The 17,839-nt window shown below is 43.4% G+C and overlaps 2 protein-coding genes across 2 annotated transcripts; both read left to right on the top strand.

Annotated features, from left to right (window-relative positions):
- Window positions 1-7,548: 7,548 nt before the first annotated feature.
- On the top strand, window positions 7,549-12,314 carry cldn10b (claudin 10b). The gene is made up of 5 exons (XM_045707821.1): window positions 7,549-7,891; window positions 9,221-9,382; window positions 9,469-9,550; window positions 11,200-11,304; window positions 11,394-12,314. Exons 1-5 carry the CDS (start codon window positions 7,672-7,674, stop codon window positions 11,536-11,538), a joined length of 714 nt encoding a protein of 237 aa, XP_045563777.1. The 5' UTR covers window positions 7,549-7,671; the 3' UTR covers window positions 11,539-12,314.
- A 657-nt stretch (window positions 12,315-12,971) lies between these two features.
- cldn10l2 (claudin 10-like 2) lies at window positions 12,972-17,780 on the top strand. The gene is made up of 7 exons (XM_014172954.3): window positions 12,972-13,371; window positions 13,619-13,780; window positions 13,871-13,955; window positions 14,068-14,178; window positions 14,342-15,818; window positions 16,027-16,173; window positions 16,741-17,780. The coding sequence occupies exons 1-5, from the start codon at window positions 13,140-13,142 to the stop codon at window positions 14,538-14,540; spliced, it is 789 nt and encodes a 262-aa protein (XP_014028429.1). The 5' UTR covers window positions 12,972-13,139; the 3' UTR covers window positions 14,541-15,818; window positions 16,027-16,173; window positions 16,741-17,780.
- Window positions 17,781-17,839: the final 59 nt, after the last annotated feature.

Genomic DNA, 17,839 nt, shown 5'->3' with positions numbered 1-17,839 from the left:
CCGCTGCCACTCTAACGTGGTGGTCCCAGCGTGCACGACCCACGTGGAGTTCCAGGTCTCCGGCAGCCTCTGGAACTGCCGGTCTGCGGCCAACAAGGCAGAGTTCATCTCAGCCTATGCTACCCTCCAGTCCCTCGACTTCTTGGCGCTGACGGAAACATGGATTACCACAGAAAACACTGCTACTCCTACTGCTCTCTCCTCGTCTGACCACGTGTTCTCGCATACCCCGAGAGCATCTGGTCAGTGGGGTGGTGGCACTGGAATCCTCATCTCTCCCAAGTGGACATTCTCTCTTTCTCCCCTGACCCATCTGTCTATCTCCTCCTTTGAATTCCATGCTGTCAGTCACTAGCCCATTCAAGCTTAACATCCTTATCATTTATCGCCCTCCAGATTCACTTGGGAGAGTTCATCAATGAGCTTGACACCTTGATAAGTTCCTTTCCTGAGGATGACTAACCCCTCACAATTCTGGGTGACTTTATCCTCCCTACGTCTACCTTTGACTAATTTCTCTCTGCCTCCTTCTTTCCACTCCTCTCCTCTTTTGACCTCACCCTCTCACCGTCCCCCCCCCCCCCACTCACAAGGCAGGCAATACGCTTGACCTCATCTTTACTAGATGCTGTTCTTCTACTAATCTCACTGCAACTCCCTTCCAAGTCTCCAACCACTACCTTGTATCCTTTTCCCTCTCGCTCTCCTCCAACACTACTCACTCTGCCCCTACTCAGATGGTATTGCGCCGTCGCAACCTTCGCTCTCTCTCTCCTGCTCCTCTCTCCTCTTCCATCCTATCATCTCTTCCCTCTGCTCAATCCTTCTCCAACCAATCTCCTGATTCTGCCTCCTCAACCCTCCTCTCCTCCCTTTCTGCATCCTTTGACTCTCTATCCTCCCGGCCGGCTGGTCCTCCCCTCCTGCTCCGTGGCTTGACGACTCATTGCGAGCTCACAGAACAGGGCTCCGGGCAGCCGAGCGGAAATGGAGGAAAACTAGCCTCCCTGCGGACCTGGCATCTTTTCACTCCCTCCTCTACATTGTCTTCCTCTGTTTCTGCTGCTAAAGCCACTTTCTACCACTCTAAATTCCAAGCATCTGCCTCTAACCCTAGGAAGCTCTTTGCCACCTTCTCCTCCCTCCTGAATCCTCCTCCTCCTCCTCCCCCTCCCCCTCTGCAGATGACTTTGTCAACCATTTTGAAAAGAAGGTTGCGACATCCGATCCTCGTTTGTTAAGTCAAACGACACCGCTGGTCCTGCTCACATTGCCCTACCCTATGCTTTGACCTCTTTCTCCCCTCTCTCTCCAGATGAAATCTTGCGACTTGTGACGGCCGGCCGCCCAACAACCTGCCCGCTTGACCCTATCCCCTCTCTTCTCCAGACCATTTCCGGAGACCTTCTCCCTTACCTCACCTCGCTCATCAACTCATCCTTGACCGCTGGCTACGTCCCTTCCGCCTTCAAGAGAGCGAGAGTTGCACCCCTTCTCAAAAAACCTACAATCCATCCCTCCGATGTCAACAACTACAGACCAGTATCCCTTCCTTTTCTCTCCAAAACTCTTGAGCGTGCCGTCCTTGGCCAGCTTTCTTGCCATCTCTCTCAGAATGACCTTCTTGATCCAAATCAGTCAGGTTTCAAGACTGGTCATTCAACTGAGACTGCTCTTCTCTGTGTCACGGAGGCTCTCCGCACTGCTAAAGCTAACTCTCTCTCCTCTGCTCTCATCCTTCTAGACTTATCTGCTGCCTTTGATACTGTGAACCATCAGATCCTCCTCTCCACCCTCTCCGAGTTGGGCATCTCCGGCGCGGCTCACTCTTGGATTGCGTCCTACCTGACAGGTCGCTCCTACCAGGTGGCGTGTCGAGAATCCGTCTCCGCACCACGTGCTCTCACCACTGGTGTCCCCCAGGGCTCAGTTCTAGGCCCTCTCCTATTCTTGCTATACACCAAGTCACTTGGCTCTGTCATATCCTCACATGGTCTCTCCTATCATTGCTACGCAGACGACACACAATTAATCTTCTCCTTTCCCCCTTCTGATAACCAGGTGGCGAATCGCATCTCTGCATGTCTGGCAGACATATCAGTGTGCATGACCGATCACCACCTCAAGCTGAACCTCGGAAAGACGGAGCTGCTCTTCCTCCCGGGGAAGGACTGCCCGTTCCATGATCTCGCCATCACGGTTGACAACTCCATTGTGTCCTCCCCCCAGAGTGCTAAGAGCCTTGGCGTGACCCTGGACAACACCCTGTCGTTCTCCGCTAACATCAAGGCGGTGACCCGATCCTGTAGGTTCATGCTCTACAACATTCGCAGAGTACGACCCTGCCTTACACAGGAAGCGGCGCAGGTCCTAATCCAGGCACTTGTCATCTCCCGTCTGGATTACTGCAACTCGCTGCTGGCGGGGCTCCCTGCCTGTGCCATTAAACCCCTAGAACTCATCCAGAACGCCGCAGTCCGGCTGGTGTTCAACCTTCCCAAGTTCTCTCACGTCACCCCGCTCCTCCGCACACTCCACTGGCTTCCAGTTGAAGCTCGCATCTGCTACAAGACCATGGTGCTTGCCTACGGAGCTGTGAAGGGAACGGCACCTCCGTACCTTCAGGCTCAGATCAGTCCCTACACCCGAAGAAGGGCACTGCGTTCATCCACCTCTGGCCTGCTCGCCTCCCTACCTCTGCAGAAGCACAGTTCCCGCTCAGCCCAGTCAAAACTGTTCACTGCTCTGGCACCCCAATGGTGGAACAAGCTCCCTCACGACGCCAGGACAGCGGAGTCAATCACCACCTTCCGTAGACACCTGAAACCCCACCTCTTTAAGGAATACCTGGGATAGGATAAAGTAATCCTTCTAAACCCCCCCCCCAAAAAAAGATATAGATGTACTATTGTAAAGTGGTTGTTCCACTGGATATCATAAGGTGAATGCACCAATTTATAAGTCGCTCTGGATACGAGCGTCTGCTAAATGACGTAAATGTAAATGTATGTGATGAGTCAAACGAGTTAGTCTAAAAACGGTTAATGCAAATAATCAATAGCTACCCGGATGAACTATTTAGCAGTCTTATGGCTTGGCGGTAGAAGCTGTTCAGGTTCTTGTTGGTTCCAGACTTAGTGCATTGATACCGCTTGCCATGCGGTAGCACAGAAAACAGTCCGACTTGGGTGGCTGGAGATTGACAATTTCTAGAGCCTTCCTTCAGCCTTTTGCAGGGGATGAGGTGTTGTCATTCCCTTTTCACGACTGTGTTGGTGGTTGTGGACCATGATAATTCTTTAGTGACGTGGACACTGAGGAACTTGACACTGTCAACCTGCTCCATTACAGACCCTTTGATGTGGATGGGGGTGTGCTCAGCCCTCTGTTTCCTGTAGTCCAAGATGAGCTCCTTTGTCTTTCTGATGTTGAGGGAGAGGTTGTTGTCCTGGCACCACACTGCAAGGTCTGACCTCCCTGTAGGCCATCTCATCGTCGTCTGTGTACAGGCCTATCACCGTCGTGTCGTCGGCAAACTTGGTGTTGGAGTTAAGCGTGGCCACGCAGTTGTGGGTGAACAGGGAGTACAGGTGGGGACTGAGGGTCATTGTGGCGGATGTGTTGTTGCCTACCCTCACCACATGGGGGTGGCCAGTCAGGAAGTCCAGGATCCAGTTGCAGAGGGAGGTGTTTAATCCCAAGGTCTTTACCTTAGTGACAAGCACTATGGTGTTGAACGCTGAGTTGTAGTCAATGAACAGCATTCTCACAGCTGTTCATTTTGTCCAGGTGGAAGTATAATATAGATTGTCTCATCTATGGATCTATTGGGGTGCTATGCAAATTGGAGAGGGTCCAGGGTGTCTGGGATGATGGTGTTGATGTGAGCCATGACCAGCCTTCCGAAGCATTTCATGGCTACAGATGTGAGTGCTACGGAGCAATAGTCATTTAGAGACTGGTTACCTTGATGTTCTTGGGCACAAGGACTATGGTGGTCTGCTTGAAACATGTAGGTATTACAGACTGGGTAAGAGAGAGGTTGAAAATGTCAGTGAAGACACTTACCAGTTGGTCAGTGCATGCTCTGAGTACGTAATCCTGGTAATCCGTCTGGCCCTGCGGCCTTGTGAATGTTAACCTGTTTTAAAGATTTTACTCACGTTGGCTACGGAGAGCGTGATCACAGTCATCCAGTACAGCTGGTGTTCTCATGCATGGTTCAGGGATGGAAGAAAGCAGCCTCGAGGAAAGCATAAACGGTATTTAGCTCATCTTGTAAACTCACATCACTGGACAGCTCGCTGCTGGGTGTCCCTTTATAATCCATGATAGTTTGAAAGCCCTGCCACATCCGACACGCATCAGAGCTAGTGTAGTATGAGTCTCTGTGTCTGGATTAGTGTCTGGATTAGTGTCCCGCTCCTTGAAAGTGGCAGCTCTATTCTTTAGTTCATTGTGGATGTTACCTGTAATCCAAAACTTCTGGTTGGGATATGTTTGTAATGCATGGTCACTGTGGGGACGACGTCGTCGTTGCACTTATTAATTAAGCCTGTGACTGATGTGGTAAACTTCTCAATGCCGTCAGATGAATCCCAGAACATATTCCAGTCTGTGCTAGCAAAACAGTCCTGTAGCTTAGCATCCGCTTCATTGGACCACTTCCGTATCAAACGAGTCACTGGTACGTCACAAATGAATCCCTTATCTGTATCAGGCCTGGTGTGCCTGTATATCACAGGTGAGTTACTACTCTCCCATCAGCAGCAGAGACTCTCCAGCAACCCAAACAGACAAAGATGATCTACACACAAACTGTGCATCTGTATTAGGCTTGCAGCAACATTCAAATGAAAGGCTCTAAACCCTTACCAACCTGAAATCCCCTTTTAAATAGAAAGGCCTATCCAATCAGATTCCTAACTCAGATTGCGCCCAGGTGTGATGAATTACTGACATAATTAGTATGCCCTTATATGGAGTTCCTGCTAGGCCCATATCTGGAGTTCCTGATAGGGCCCCAATTCAACACACATTTTCCAGGAGCCAGCTATGCCCAGATATGGAGTTTCTGTCAGGGGCCCCATTTCAACATGAATTTGACCCAATTAAGACAGTCAGCTCCTGACATTTGCATTTGGCTTAATTGAATTAATGTGATGCGTAATGTATTTTCATGATATAGCTTCCTGTTTCCTGTTCCAGACATACATTTTGGGGGGTTATTTCTGTAACACATATACATTGTATAATAGTGAGTTTATAGCCTATAATGTTTCTTTAAGGTCAAACGAAAGGTAGTTTTACCCTAATGCTGCATTCGTAAACAAGTGGGAAGTGGGAATTTACCACATACAAATGGGAGAAAATCACTTGAATGCCCTTCGAACAATACTATCTGTTGCATCTTAGCCTATGTTGCTCTGACATTGCTCATCCATATATTTATATTTATATATTCTTATTCCATTCCTTTACTTAGATTTGTGTGTATTAGGTTGTGGAATTGTTAGATATTACTTGTTAGATATTGCTGCACTGTCAGAACTAAAAGCACAAGCATTTCGCTACACGCACAATAACATCTGCTAACCATGTGTATGTGACCAATACAATTTGATTTGATTTGAACTGATAATTAATAGTGGAAAACTCGTATATCATTCCTGAGCTCCAACTTCTCCCACATGCTGACTTCTGACATCGCCTACTAAGTAAATTACCTTGTTAACAGAATTTTCGACAGTTAAATGTAACAAGAAAACATGATTTATAAAAAGCAATCTATTAATATGGTTTCTAAAATCTATCATTTGTTTACAAGCATTATAGCTGTACTTTTGGTTTATGGTTGACACAGCTTGTTAGCCATTAGCCAATCGGCATTTCTCAACGAGTTCAAAGCACGTCAGTGCATCCAACCGGTATTTACGACTTCACAACTGGTAAATTCCCACCTCCCACTTGGTTATGAACGCAGCAAGTTTATCTTTCTCTAAGCAGCAATCGTTTACTAGTAACTGGACTTTGTCACATTACTGGTTGTCTTATGGCTTACTGATTGTCCTATATATTTTTTATGTTAATATGATACTTCACTTCACTCAAAGACCAAATCTGGAGAGCACAAAAAAGACTAAAAATAAGAAAAAAGAAGCACCTTTCAAAAATGTGGCTTTTTTTTAATACATAATCATCAGTTGACTTTATTCTTTCACTATGGGCCATGTCTCTTCATCTCTTCTCAGTAAATGGTATGAGGCAAGATGTCCTTAGTGTAAATCATTTCTGTGGAACACATGTCCCCTGTGTAATTTGCTTGCTTGGGGCATTTTATTTCTTCTCATTTTTTTTATCTGCTGAACCCTTTGAAGAACCCTTTTGGGCTCCAGGTAGAGCCTTTTGGGTTCGATGTAGAACCCTTTCCACAGAGGGTTTTACATGGAACCCAAAAGGGTTCTCCTATGGGGACAGCCGAAGAACCCTTTTGTAACCCTTTTTTCTAAGAGTGTTCTAATCATAAACTCGAATGTATAGCTGACAATTAAATGAAGCATATTTGGCATATGATTTATCTGGACAGTTGATGGTGTCTACAACACTCTTAGCTATGCATGACAGAGTTCTATGTGCAGAACTGATGTATTGAAGCATGATCATCTTTATAAGTCATCCATTTGTTAAATACAGGAACTAAACTAAAACTGCAATATTTAAAACACACAACTGAAACATTTGGATATCCAAGAATAATAGGCATTGTACTGTACAGTATATCATAAGTATTCACGCCCCTTAGATTTCTTCACATTTTATTGTGTTACAAAGTGGGATTAAAATTGATTTAATTGTACTTTTTTGTCGACAATCTACACAAAATAAGATTTTTTTATGTTAATGAATCCGGCCTCTTTCTAGAGCTAAGACCTGAAGATCAATGACGTCATCATGATTCGACCTTGTTTTTCTCCGAGTTCCCGGTTGTTTTGAAAGCACCATAAATCCAGAGAATGCCAGACTTTGATGACAAAATTTGCCCATGAAGGACCGCCGTGCCACCTTCCTGTTCAAGTGAGCACAACAAGGTGAGTCCAAAAATGTATTGTATGCACAGGTTGTTGTGACAGAGTCAAAAGTGGCTGTATGATGTTCTCCATGCTATATGTGATGATCCCCCTTTGAGATGCACAGGGGCTTTCAGGCTGGTTGTGCCTGTTTATGTGCCTTCATTAAGTTCTCGGACTATAAGTTCTAAATGTTCTGAATCATGTATATTCATCCTCTTGTTATGTGAGGCATCATGAAGTCATCATGAGACATTTTGACACATCAAGACTCTGTATCCACCATCTTTGACCATTTGGCACAGTTAGCTGCCATCAACTCTATCACAGTGAGTGACGTGTGTGAGGTGAGGGGGTGGAGGAAGGTAGACACCATTGGTCAGTCGATAATGAGGGCTAAACCCCTCCCTACTGAATATGAAACAGTCCCAGGACATATTAACCATCAATCCCACCATGGCCATTTAACCTGGGTTACTACTCTAGAGCCCATGCCTGGGATTGTCTTCAACAATATTCATTGGCCAGTGGACCGTCAGTCACACCGTTACTCTTTTGTCTGAAGATCTCACCAACTTCAGTAGTAAGCACTCTATTGTACACAATGAGTAACATGGTGACAGAGATTTTGGCCTTTATTCTCACCACGTCTGGCTGGGTCCTGATCTCCTCCACCATACCCACGGATTACTGGAAGGTGTCCTCTCTGGATGGCACGGTCATCACCACAGCTACCTTCTGGTCCAACCTGTGGAAGACCTGTGTCACTGATTCAACAGGAGTCTCCAACTGCAAGGACTTTCCCTCCATGCTGGCACTGGACGGTCTGCTCAAAGTTTATTTCTTGTCATTGGGAAAGTGTCTTATAGCAGCTGCTTTGCAAGCTTAAGAGGGCCTACTTGCCTACGGTGATACAATACACAGCTTTTAAACTGTAAGAGCTCCTTATTATTGTGATTTCTAATGCCCTCATTGTGTAAATGTATAGTTATTCCCATTTTTTATCCAGTTGATCAAGTGATTACATCTCAATGCATTCATTATGCATGGACTAGTTGTAAAAGCCTGTTACATGGATTGTACTCAACTTCACGGGTGCTAATGAAAGTGTAGTCTGCAGGCTAGCAGTGTTTCAGCATCTGGTCAGCGTGTCTCAGATGAGGGTCAGTGGATCTGCCACCTCAGTGTAACTGTGCCACAGTTCAATTTCAAGCTCATTACTTGGAAAGAGAAGGGCTCATTACTTGGAAAGAGAAGTGCTCAGAGCTTGCCAGTGCTAATAGATTTTGGGGGAAGGTACAATGCAAGTTTTCTCCCAGGGACAACTCATCTACCTTCAGAGATGTCAATGTTTAGCCTAACTTCATGGGAGTTGAAGGCTATAAATTAGATTTACTGGGAGCTTGGGGCTTTCTCCCATGGTTGGCTAATTTCTGGGGTTAACCACCAAGCTAGTATTTCCCTGTTAATCACATCTCAAAGGCAGCTCCAATTTCAAGACTACAAAAAAAATATGCTTTATTGTCACATACACCGGATAGGTGCAGTGAAATGTGATGTTTTACAGGATCTGCCATAGTAGTACGGCACCGCTGGAGCAAATTAAGGTTGTGCCTTGCTCAAGGACACATTGGCAAATTAGCATATCTCTTTACTAAGAAACAATTACTGGTTATGCTTACAAATTATCGTTTATTCATACTGAACCAATTTGTTGCTTGCACAGTTAGCCGAGCAAATGAAAAGCGAAGTCTAAGCAAGCCTAAATATCTTACATTGAGTGATAATTCACTTAAAATGTTTTTTTTTTTTACTACCAAGCTACAATATTGGCAAGATATTTTACCTTAATAAGACAATTAAGGTAAAATATCTTGAAATAAGATAAATTAAATGAATTAAGCCTTTTATAGGTTAAAATAAGCACAATTATTAAAATTAGCAAAATGATCTGTCAATGATAATTTAGCTTTCACTTTTTGCTGTGTGGTAATCATGCATGGTATGTTGGTGTAATGTGGCTGGGGGACATTTAGCTATTGAGAACGCTTCAACTATGCTTATAACAACAGCTAACCATGCATCAAATCAAGAAGCATGGCCTAAAGGTATGTGTAACAGATGTCTGACGTGGTCCACGCTTGTTCTTCCAGGCTACATCCAGGCCTGCCGGGGTCTGATGATCACTGCTGTATGTTTGGGCTTCTTTGGTGCTGTCTTCGCCTTGGTCGGAATGAAGTGCACCAAGATTGGGGGATCAGACCAAAGCAAAGCCAGGACAGCTTGCATTGCCGGGGTCAATTTTATACTCAGCGGTAACTATCATGTCACAGCCATTGATGGACAATACTGGCGTAGTTTACCAAGTCTGCAGCGCTGAACGTTCTTTTCTTCTCTGCAGGTCTCTGCTCGTTGTCTGCATGCTCCCTGTATGCACACAGGATAACATCTGAGTTTTTTAACCCCATGTTTGTCGCTCAGAAGTGAGTAACTCATTTGATGTATAGGATCAGACATACAGTGCCTTGCAAAAGTATTCACCCCCTTGGCGTTTTTCCTATTTTGTTGCATTACAACCTGTAATTTAAATTGATTTTTATTTGGATTTCATGTAATGGATATACACAAAATAGTCCAAATTGGTGAAGTGAAATGGAAAAAAATAAATTATATGTAAAAAAAAAATGAAAAAGTGGTCCGTGCATATGAAGCCCCTAAATAAGATCTGGTACAACCAATTACCTTCAGAAGTCACATAATTAGTTAAATAAGTCCGCCTGTGTCCAATCTAAGTGTCACATGATCTGGCACATGATCTCAGTATATATACACCTGTTCTGAAAGACCCCAACGTCTGCAACACCACCAAGCAAGGGGCACCACCACACAAGGGGCACCACCAAGCAAGGGGCACCACCAAGCAAGGGGCACCATGAAGACCAAGGAGCTCTCCAAACAGGTCAGGGACAAAGATGTGGACAAGTACAGATCAGGGTTGGGTTATAAAAAAATATCCAAAATGTTGAACATCCCACGGAGCACCATTAAATCCATTATTAAAAATTGAAAGAATATGGCACCACAACAAACCTGCCAAGGAGGGCTGCTCATGGACCAGGCAAGGAGGGCATTAATCAGAGGCAACAAAGAGACCAAAGATAACCCTGAAGGAGCTGCAAAGCTCCACAGCGGAGATTGGAGTATCTGTCCATATGACCACTTTAAGCCGTACACTCCACAGAGCTGGGCTTTACGGAAGAGTGGCCAGATAAAAGCCATTGCTTAAAGAAAAAAAAATAAGCAAACATGTTTGGTGTTCGCTAAAAGGCATGTGGGAGACTCCCCAAACATATGGAAGAAGGTACTCTGGTCAGATGAGACTAAAATTGAGCTTTTTGGCCATCAAGGAAAACGCTATGTGGGGATGTTTTTCATCGGCAGGGACTGGGAAACTGGTCAGAATTGAAGGAATGATGGCTGGCGCTAAATACAGGGATATTCTTGCGGGAAACCTGTTTCAGTCTTCCAGAGATTTGAGACTGGGACGGAGGTTCACCTTCCAGCAGGACAATGACCCTAAGCATACTGCTGAAGCAACACTCGAGTGGTTTAAGGGGAAACATTTAAATGTCTTGGAATGGCCTAGTCAAAGCCCAGAACTCAATCCAATTGAGAATCTGTTGTATGACTTAAAGGGAACCCATCAAACTTGAAGGAGCTGGAGCAGTTTTGCCTTGAAGAATGGGCAAAAATCCCAGTGGCTAGACGTGCCAAGCTTATAGAGACATACCCCAAGAGACTTGCAGCTGTAATTGCTGCAAAAGGTGGCTATACAAAGTATTGACTTTTTTTGGGGGGGGGGGTGAATAGTTATGCACGCTCAAGTTCTGTTTTTTGTCTTATTTCTTGTTTGTTTCACCCCAAAAATATTTTGCATTTTCAAAGGCATGATACAACCCCCCCCCCCCCCAATTGTTTTTTATTAATTCCAGGTTGAAAGGCAACAAATAGGAAAAATGCCAAGGGGGGTGAATACTTTCGCAAGCTACTGTACAGCAGTGACCCACAGGATCATGGATGAAGTAATGCTGCTTGTTAATTAACTAGTCTCCTTTGTTCCCCTGTTTTCCAGGTATGAACTGGGGGTTGCCTTGTTCATTGGCTGGGCAGGATCTATCCTTTGTATTCTGGGAGGGGTGATACTCTGCTTCTCAATAGCAGATAGTTCCACTACAAGGTAAGTCATAAAGTTCAATAATATGTAATGATATTTGGTAAATTACATGATTGGTTTACTTAACCTTTTTCTCTCTCCTCTCCCTCTAGTCACACAGGCTATGCCTACAGAGGAGCTGAATCTAATGTTTCTTCTCACCCTAGAGGGCATACACAGCCCATGAGCCAGAGGCCTCCACCAGAGTACAGTAGCTCTTCTAGAGTACAGCACTTTGATAAGAATGCCTATGTATAAGGAATGATAGGACAAATGCAGAACCTGAACAGCGGCATGGTCTCAAGAGGCCGATTTACTGCCATACCAGTTAAAAGGAGGAGAAAGAATGTGCTAAATGACTGGCTGGCCCATTGTGTCACAAATGATGATAGATCAGAAAGAGATCACTTTATATTGGAGTTGATCCCCCTGTTCACCTATTTATGATAGCACTAATTTCTATGCTGAGCCCAATGGAAATCAGAGCCTTTTTGAGTTCATAAGAGATTGGCTGAGATTTTTGGCTTTGATATTTACTTTATAATAATATGTGAGCCTTCTGGTAGACCTATGCTGCGAATCGAAATAGTGTCAATAATAACCCCTTTTCTGTACAATTGTTGAGTTTTTAAAAAATGTTTTGATAATTGTTTGACATTAAAGCGAGGATGTGAACTGTTATATTTTGTCACGTCTTGACCAGTGAAAAGGGTCATTTTGCCATAGTAGTATGGTCAGGGCGTGGCAGGGGGGTTGTTTTGTGTGTTTTGGTGTTTGTTAGTTTCTAGGGGAATGTGTTCTAGTTTTCATTTTCTATGTTTCGTTTTCCAGGTTTGGCCGAGTATGGTTTCCAATCAGAGGCAGGTGTCTTTCGTTGTCTCTGATTGGAAGCCATACTTAGGCAGCCTGTTATCCTTTGGGTTTTGTGGGTGGTTATTTTCTGTTTAGTTGTTTTACCTGACGGAACTGTTGGTCGTTGTTATTTTGCTGTTTAAGTGCTTTCATTCATAAAATAAATTAAGATGAGCACTCAACACGCTGCGCATTGGTCTAATCCTTTCGACGCCTGTGACATATTGTCTTGTGTTGCCTGTCTCTTTAACTGTTAGACACACATTAAAATGCTGTTCATCTTTAATGACATTCAAAACTATGTTTAACATGGAAAACATCATGTTTCTAACCTACCATTGACATAACCATAAACTACAGCCTGTTCTACAATCAAAATATCTTTGCAGTTACTTTTGGAAAAGTGTTATCCATTTACAGTACCTCTTGTATATTTTAATAACTCATTATTTACAGTCCTATTTCAACTGGCATCTAGTTCAGAAAATCCTAAACAACTTGTATTTAGCCTATTATAAAATCATGTGTTTTGTGCTTGTTTCAAATATTCCTCTCTCCCTAAAATGTGTCATTACTATGCCATTACAATAGTTCAAAGTGAATTCCTACCACTAAATATAGAAAGTCTAAAATATAAGTTGTTTCAGAATGTTACATATTAAATAAACTGATTAAAACAAAGGGTTTACCAGCATGGCTCAAATGAAACACTTGCCCTTTGTGATGTGATTCATTTCAAGTTGGACCCACACTCCTTCTGTTTACAGTAAACAGCTTCCATCATGGCTTCGACAACAGAGTCCACATCAGCACTCTCTTATACACACACACCATGTCATCCAGTCCAGAGAGACGTGTTATCACCTACTGAAACAAGACAACAAGCACCAACATCCTGCAGCAGTCCCGGCATCACGTGTGTCCTGAGTCTCGATCCCTCACGCGCACCTCTTCACGAGTGCCTAGGAGCAGTAGGTTAGCACACCCATCCTTTCTCATCTGGAACCATGAGGAAAAGGCTGATCCAGGTTTCTGGTTTCCTGATCTCAACGCTGGGATGGCTTTTTGTACTTTGTACTATGGCGATGGATTACTGGAGGATCACCCAGATAGGTGGCCAGGGAGGTTCATTCATTATCAAGGTGGCCTGGTACTGGTCCAACCTGTGGCAGGACTGCTTCACAGACTCGACAGCAGTCACTAACTGCAGAGACTTCCCTGTGCTGTGGTCTGTCAAACGTAAGAATATTGTTCAAACATCTGACTTAAGGGTTTCTGGTATATTACATTGTAGGATCTCTGCAAATTGATCACCATCCTGTTGCATAATTTCATACTCAAACATCACTTTGAATTCTTGAGAGCTTGCAGTTCTTTTCTAATGGAAAGAGCAACAACAAAAACTTTGTGCTGATCGATGATATGTTGACTCATATCTTCTTCTCCTTTTAATTTTTTTAATATATATATATATATATTTTTACAGCTATCGTCCAGGGAGTGAGAGGCCTGCTGATGTGTGGACTAACCCTTGGGTTTTTTGGTGCAATATTTTGCTTTGTTGGCATGGAGTGCACTTATATTGGAGGAGGGGGAAAAAACAAGGATATGCTTTTGTTCGCTGGATCCGTATTTCACTTTGTCGGTGGTAAGTACTGTCCATGGTATGTTAATTTCTCCAGATGACTTATTTTTTCCCATCAACATTTCCTAGTATGACTGAAACCTCTTCACACAGGTGTGTCAGACTTAGCTGCATACTGCTTATACATCAACAAAGTCGCAAGGACAACTTTCACTCAATCTTCTCCAGGAATCCTAAAGTAAGATTAGTATTTCAAATGGCTACAATAATCTGTTTGAAATTAAAAATACAAATTAACAGCTGCACATGTTAGTAACTGTACTGATGTATGCTTTCTACTATTTTCTAAGGTATGACTTAGGACCTCCCATTTTTATTGGATTGGTTGGGTCTTTTTGCATCCTCTTAGGGGCCATTCTCTATGCTGTGACTGTGTACAAAGTCCTATTCCCTAAAGCAACGTAAGAAAAATGTTTTGAACAAGCCATTTCATCAGAATGATAGATATTCATTATATCTCTGAACAGTAAGATCCCATCATTCTAGTATGCCATCATTGTATTGCCTTCATTGAATAATGAGAACAATGAGAACTATGCTTTATTGTGTGTCTCATTATTTCAGAGTGGTGCTCGCCCATGGTGGTCCTGGAACACGAACATACATGGCCTCTCGGGCCGAAGACAGAACCCTCTACACTGGATACTACAGACCACCCAGACAGTACAGATCCTACGGCTCAGGGATATCCAGCAGCTCTAAACTCACTAGGATCTCCCAGATAACACCTGAGAAACTGTCAGACAGAGATGCTTTTGTGTAGTGGCATTGGCTACAGTACTAGTTCCAGACAATGTGTTTGTAAATACCATTAAGATGAAGTCTATTAAGGAAATTGTGAACATTGTTTTTTCCCAGCTACATTATTTGATCTAGTCTTTTCAGGTCAATTTTAATTTGATCACTCTGTTGTTGCAGATAATTTTCCTGCACAGAAGAAAATGCTAATTCGAGTGTATTTGAGGTTTTAAAAGGCTTCTAAAGTTTGTAATTTCCATGTTAAAATGTCAGATTTGCTTTATCATAACAAAAAAATGTATCAACACCGACAAAAAAGTCCATTAATTATAATCCACATAAAAATTCACATTTCCTGTCCCTGCAGGATTATTTTCCTGCTGTTTAACTGGTCAAATGAAGATAGTATTGCTATGTATTGTATTGCTATGCCATAGGTTTTAATTTACAAATCTGCCACATACTGTTACGCTTATCTGTTTTCTGTCGGTATGATTGATATACCCAGAAAAGATGAGATCCTGTGAAAGTATGACATGAGAAGGATCTTTGTACGCAATTATGATATGTATTGATATTTTTATGAATATAAATACAACTTTGGATATGCAATAGAAATAATGGAGTGATTATTGCAGATACAGCAGTCAACTTACTATTTCGTAAAACCTCTAGTGCAGACTTAAACCTATAAGGAAAATCATGGCAAAGTCATAACACGAACACGACTTGTGTTTTTAGGCCTACACGAAACTAACTTAATGTTGGTAGAATCCTGGATATTATACCAATAACAAACATGGCATGCCCTCATGGAGAGAAAAGTCAGCGGTCAGCATACACCTTGCCTCTTTTTCCATCAGTTTGGAGCAAGGAGGTGTGATGATATACACAAAGACACGCTCTCAATGCGTTGAGGAGGGGCGGGGGTGGTGGAAGAAGGTGAGCCTTCCTTCTCCCTATAGCTCACAGTTCTCCTCAGTTTGAGTTCTGAAAGGGACAGCAACAGCTCAACTGCCATTACTTGGCTTTCTCCCTCTGTCTGGTGTCTGGTGCATACAGAGAGGCCGCAATCAACTACAGGACAGTAGCAATGTACATGGAGATTGGCTGCTTAGTGCTCTGTGTGAGTGGATGGATCCTGGTCTGCTCTACAATGCCACTGAGATCTGGACCTGGTCTGAGGTAGACAGCATCGTTCTGACCACTTCAAATTACTTCTCCAATCTCTGGAAGGATTGCACTTCTGATTCAACAGGAGTATCCAACTGCAAGGGTATCCCATCAATGTTCGCATTGAACTGTAAGTGAACAATTAAAGTGGATGAAGGAGTCTTTTTTTTTTATTACAACAGCATGTCAAAATAATAAAACTGCATTAGGTTCTTTGAGAGGTAAGAGGAAAATGTACTCCGGTATCTTAATGCTGTACAACAATGGATGAGGTATTGTGCAGTAGGGAATTGAAAGGTTTGTGACTAAACCATGGTCTCTTTGTTCCTCCTGGACAGGGGGCATCCATATGCACCGGGCTCTGATCATCACCTCTATTATCTTGGGATTCTGAGATAGGAGGATCTTCTGCCCTAAGATAGGAGGATCTGAGGTTACAAACGCAAGTGGGACTTTTGATGGAGGGTTTAACTATCTTGTGTCTGGTAAACATTTTATTTTTGTTGATGTGGTTATTCTGATCATTGGGTTCCTGGGTGAACTTGAACAGTCGAGTTGTCTTGTTTCAGGGTTGTGTTCCATGACTACATTCTCTTATTATGGAAACAAAGTAAGAGCACAATTTCAGGATCTCAATTTCAGGGCACAAAAGTTAGTAAATATCTATCAATTCTATGTAGATCCAATACTTAAACAGGGGTTTAGATTTGAATTCAGTAATATATGAAAGCATGTCACAGCTATTATGGTATAAGGGAGGGACATGGAGCTGTAAACAATGAAAATGCATGACACACCTTCATGGTATTTTTTTAAATCAGATACTAATAGGTAAAGAAATCGAAGTAGTTTTTTCCATTGGATGTGGAGGCTTGAACCTACTGGTCGTTGGGGGCCTAATTTGCAGTTTCTTTGCACAGAAGGAAGGGTGTCAATCAAGGTGTGTTTTATATACATTAGATTTTTATTTGAAATTACATGCTCTAGATTTCAAATCATGTGCCTAATTAGGGTATCTAATGATGGTTCCATCTCCAATCCAACCTTCACAGATCAAAGAACAAACGCATGCCTGTCTACAAGTTCCCTGATAACTACATGGCACCTCCATCTAAACAGAGGTACCTACCAGTGTCAACAGAACTCACAGAGGGTGGAGAGAGCATAAGACCAAGACCAGCAGTTAGACTAGGAGCATTAGGAGCAGCAGCAAGACACCCTCCAGTTTGAACACGTATGTGTTGTGACCTGCTCTTGTGGCCTGCAGTTTGACATTTGTAAAAAAAAAAATACATTAAGCTCTTTCTATGAGACTGACCAGGTGAAAGCTAAGATCCCTTATTGATGTCACTTCTACACTTCAATCAGTGTAGATGAAGGGGAGGAGACAGGTTAAAGATGTTTTTTTAAGCCTTGAGACAATTGAGACATGGATTGTGTATGTGCCATTCAGAGGGTGAATGGACAAGACCAAAGATTTAAGTGCTTTTGAACTGGGTGTGGTAGTAGGTGCCAGGCACACTGGTTTGTGTGTGTCAAGAACTACAACGCTGCTGGGTTTGTCCACACTCAACAATTTCCTGTGTGTATCAAGAATGGTCCACCACCCAAAGGACATCCAGCCAACTTGACACAACTGTGTGAAGCATTGGAGTCAACATGGGCCAGCATTACATTTACATTTACATTTAAGTCATTTAGCAGACGCTCTTATCCAGAGCGACTTACAAAATGGTGCATTCACCTTATGATATCCAGTGGAACAACCACTTTACAATAGTGCATCTAAATATTTTAAGGGGGGGGGTTAGAAGGATTACTTTATCCTATCCTAGGTATTCCTTAAAGAGGTGGGGTTTCAGGTGTCTCCGGAAGGTGATGATTGACTCCGCTGTCCTGGTGTCGTGAGGGAGCTTGTTCCACCATTGGGGTGCCAGAGCAGCGAACAGTTTTGACTGGGCTGAGCGGGAACTGTGCTTCCTCAGAGGTAGGGGGGCCAGCAGGCCAGTGGTGGATGAACGCAGTGCCCTTGTTTGGGTGTAGGGCCTGATCAGAGCCTGAAGGTATGGAGGTGCCGTTCCCTTCACAGCTCCGTAGGCAATCACCATGGTCTTGTAGCGGATGCGAGCTTCAACTGGAAGCCAGTGGAGA

The sequence above is a fragment of the Salmo salar genome, chromosome 25 (assembly GCF_965601325.2).
Source record: "Salmo salar chromosome 25, fSalSal1, whole genome shotgun sequence".
In the NCBI taxonomy this organism is placed as follows: Eukaryota; Metazoa; Chordata; class Actinopteri; order Salmoniformes; family Salmonidae; genus Salmo; species Salmo salar.
Note: the sequence above shows the minus strand (reverse complement) of the source record. Positions and strands in the feature narration are given on the sequence as shown.

Bases quoted from the DNA above. Each gene is read 5' to 3' on its own strand.
- cldn10b (XM_045707821.1), top strand. From the start codon at position 7,672: ATGAGTAACATGGTGACAGAGATTTTGGCCTTTATTCTCACCACGTCT. The intron at 9,551-11,199 runs GTGAGTAACTCA...CCTGTTTTCCAG, and splicing joins CCCATGTTTGTCGCTCAGAA to GTATGAACTGGGGGTTGCCT. The intron at 11,305-11,393 runs GTAAGTCATAAA...CTCTCCCTCTAG, and splicing joins GCAGATAGTTCCACTACAAG to TCACACAGGCTATGCCTACA.
- cldn10l2 (XM_014172954.3), top strand. From the start codon at position 13,140: ATGAGGAAAAGGCTGATCCAGGTTTCTGGTTTCCTGATCTCAACGCTG. The intron at 13,781-13,870 runs GTAAGTACTGTC...CTCTTCACACAG, and splicing joins CGTATTTCACTTTGTCGGTG to GTGTGTCAGACTTAGCTGCA. The intron at 13,956-14,067 runs GTAAGATTAGTA...CTATTTTCTAAG, and splicing joins TCTTCTCCAGGAATCCTAAA to GTATGACTTAGGACCTCCCA.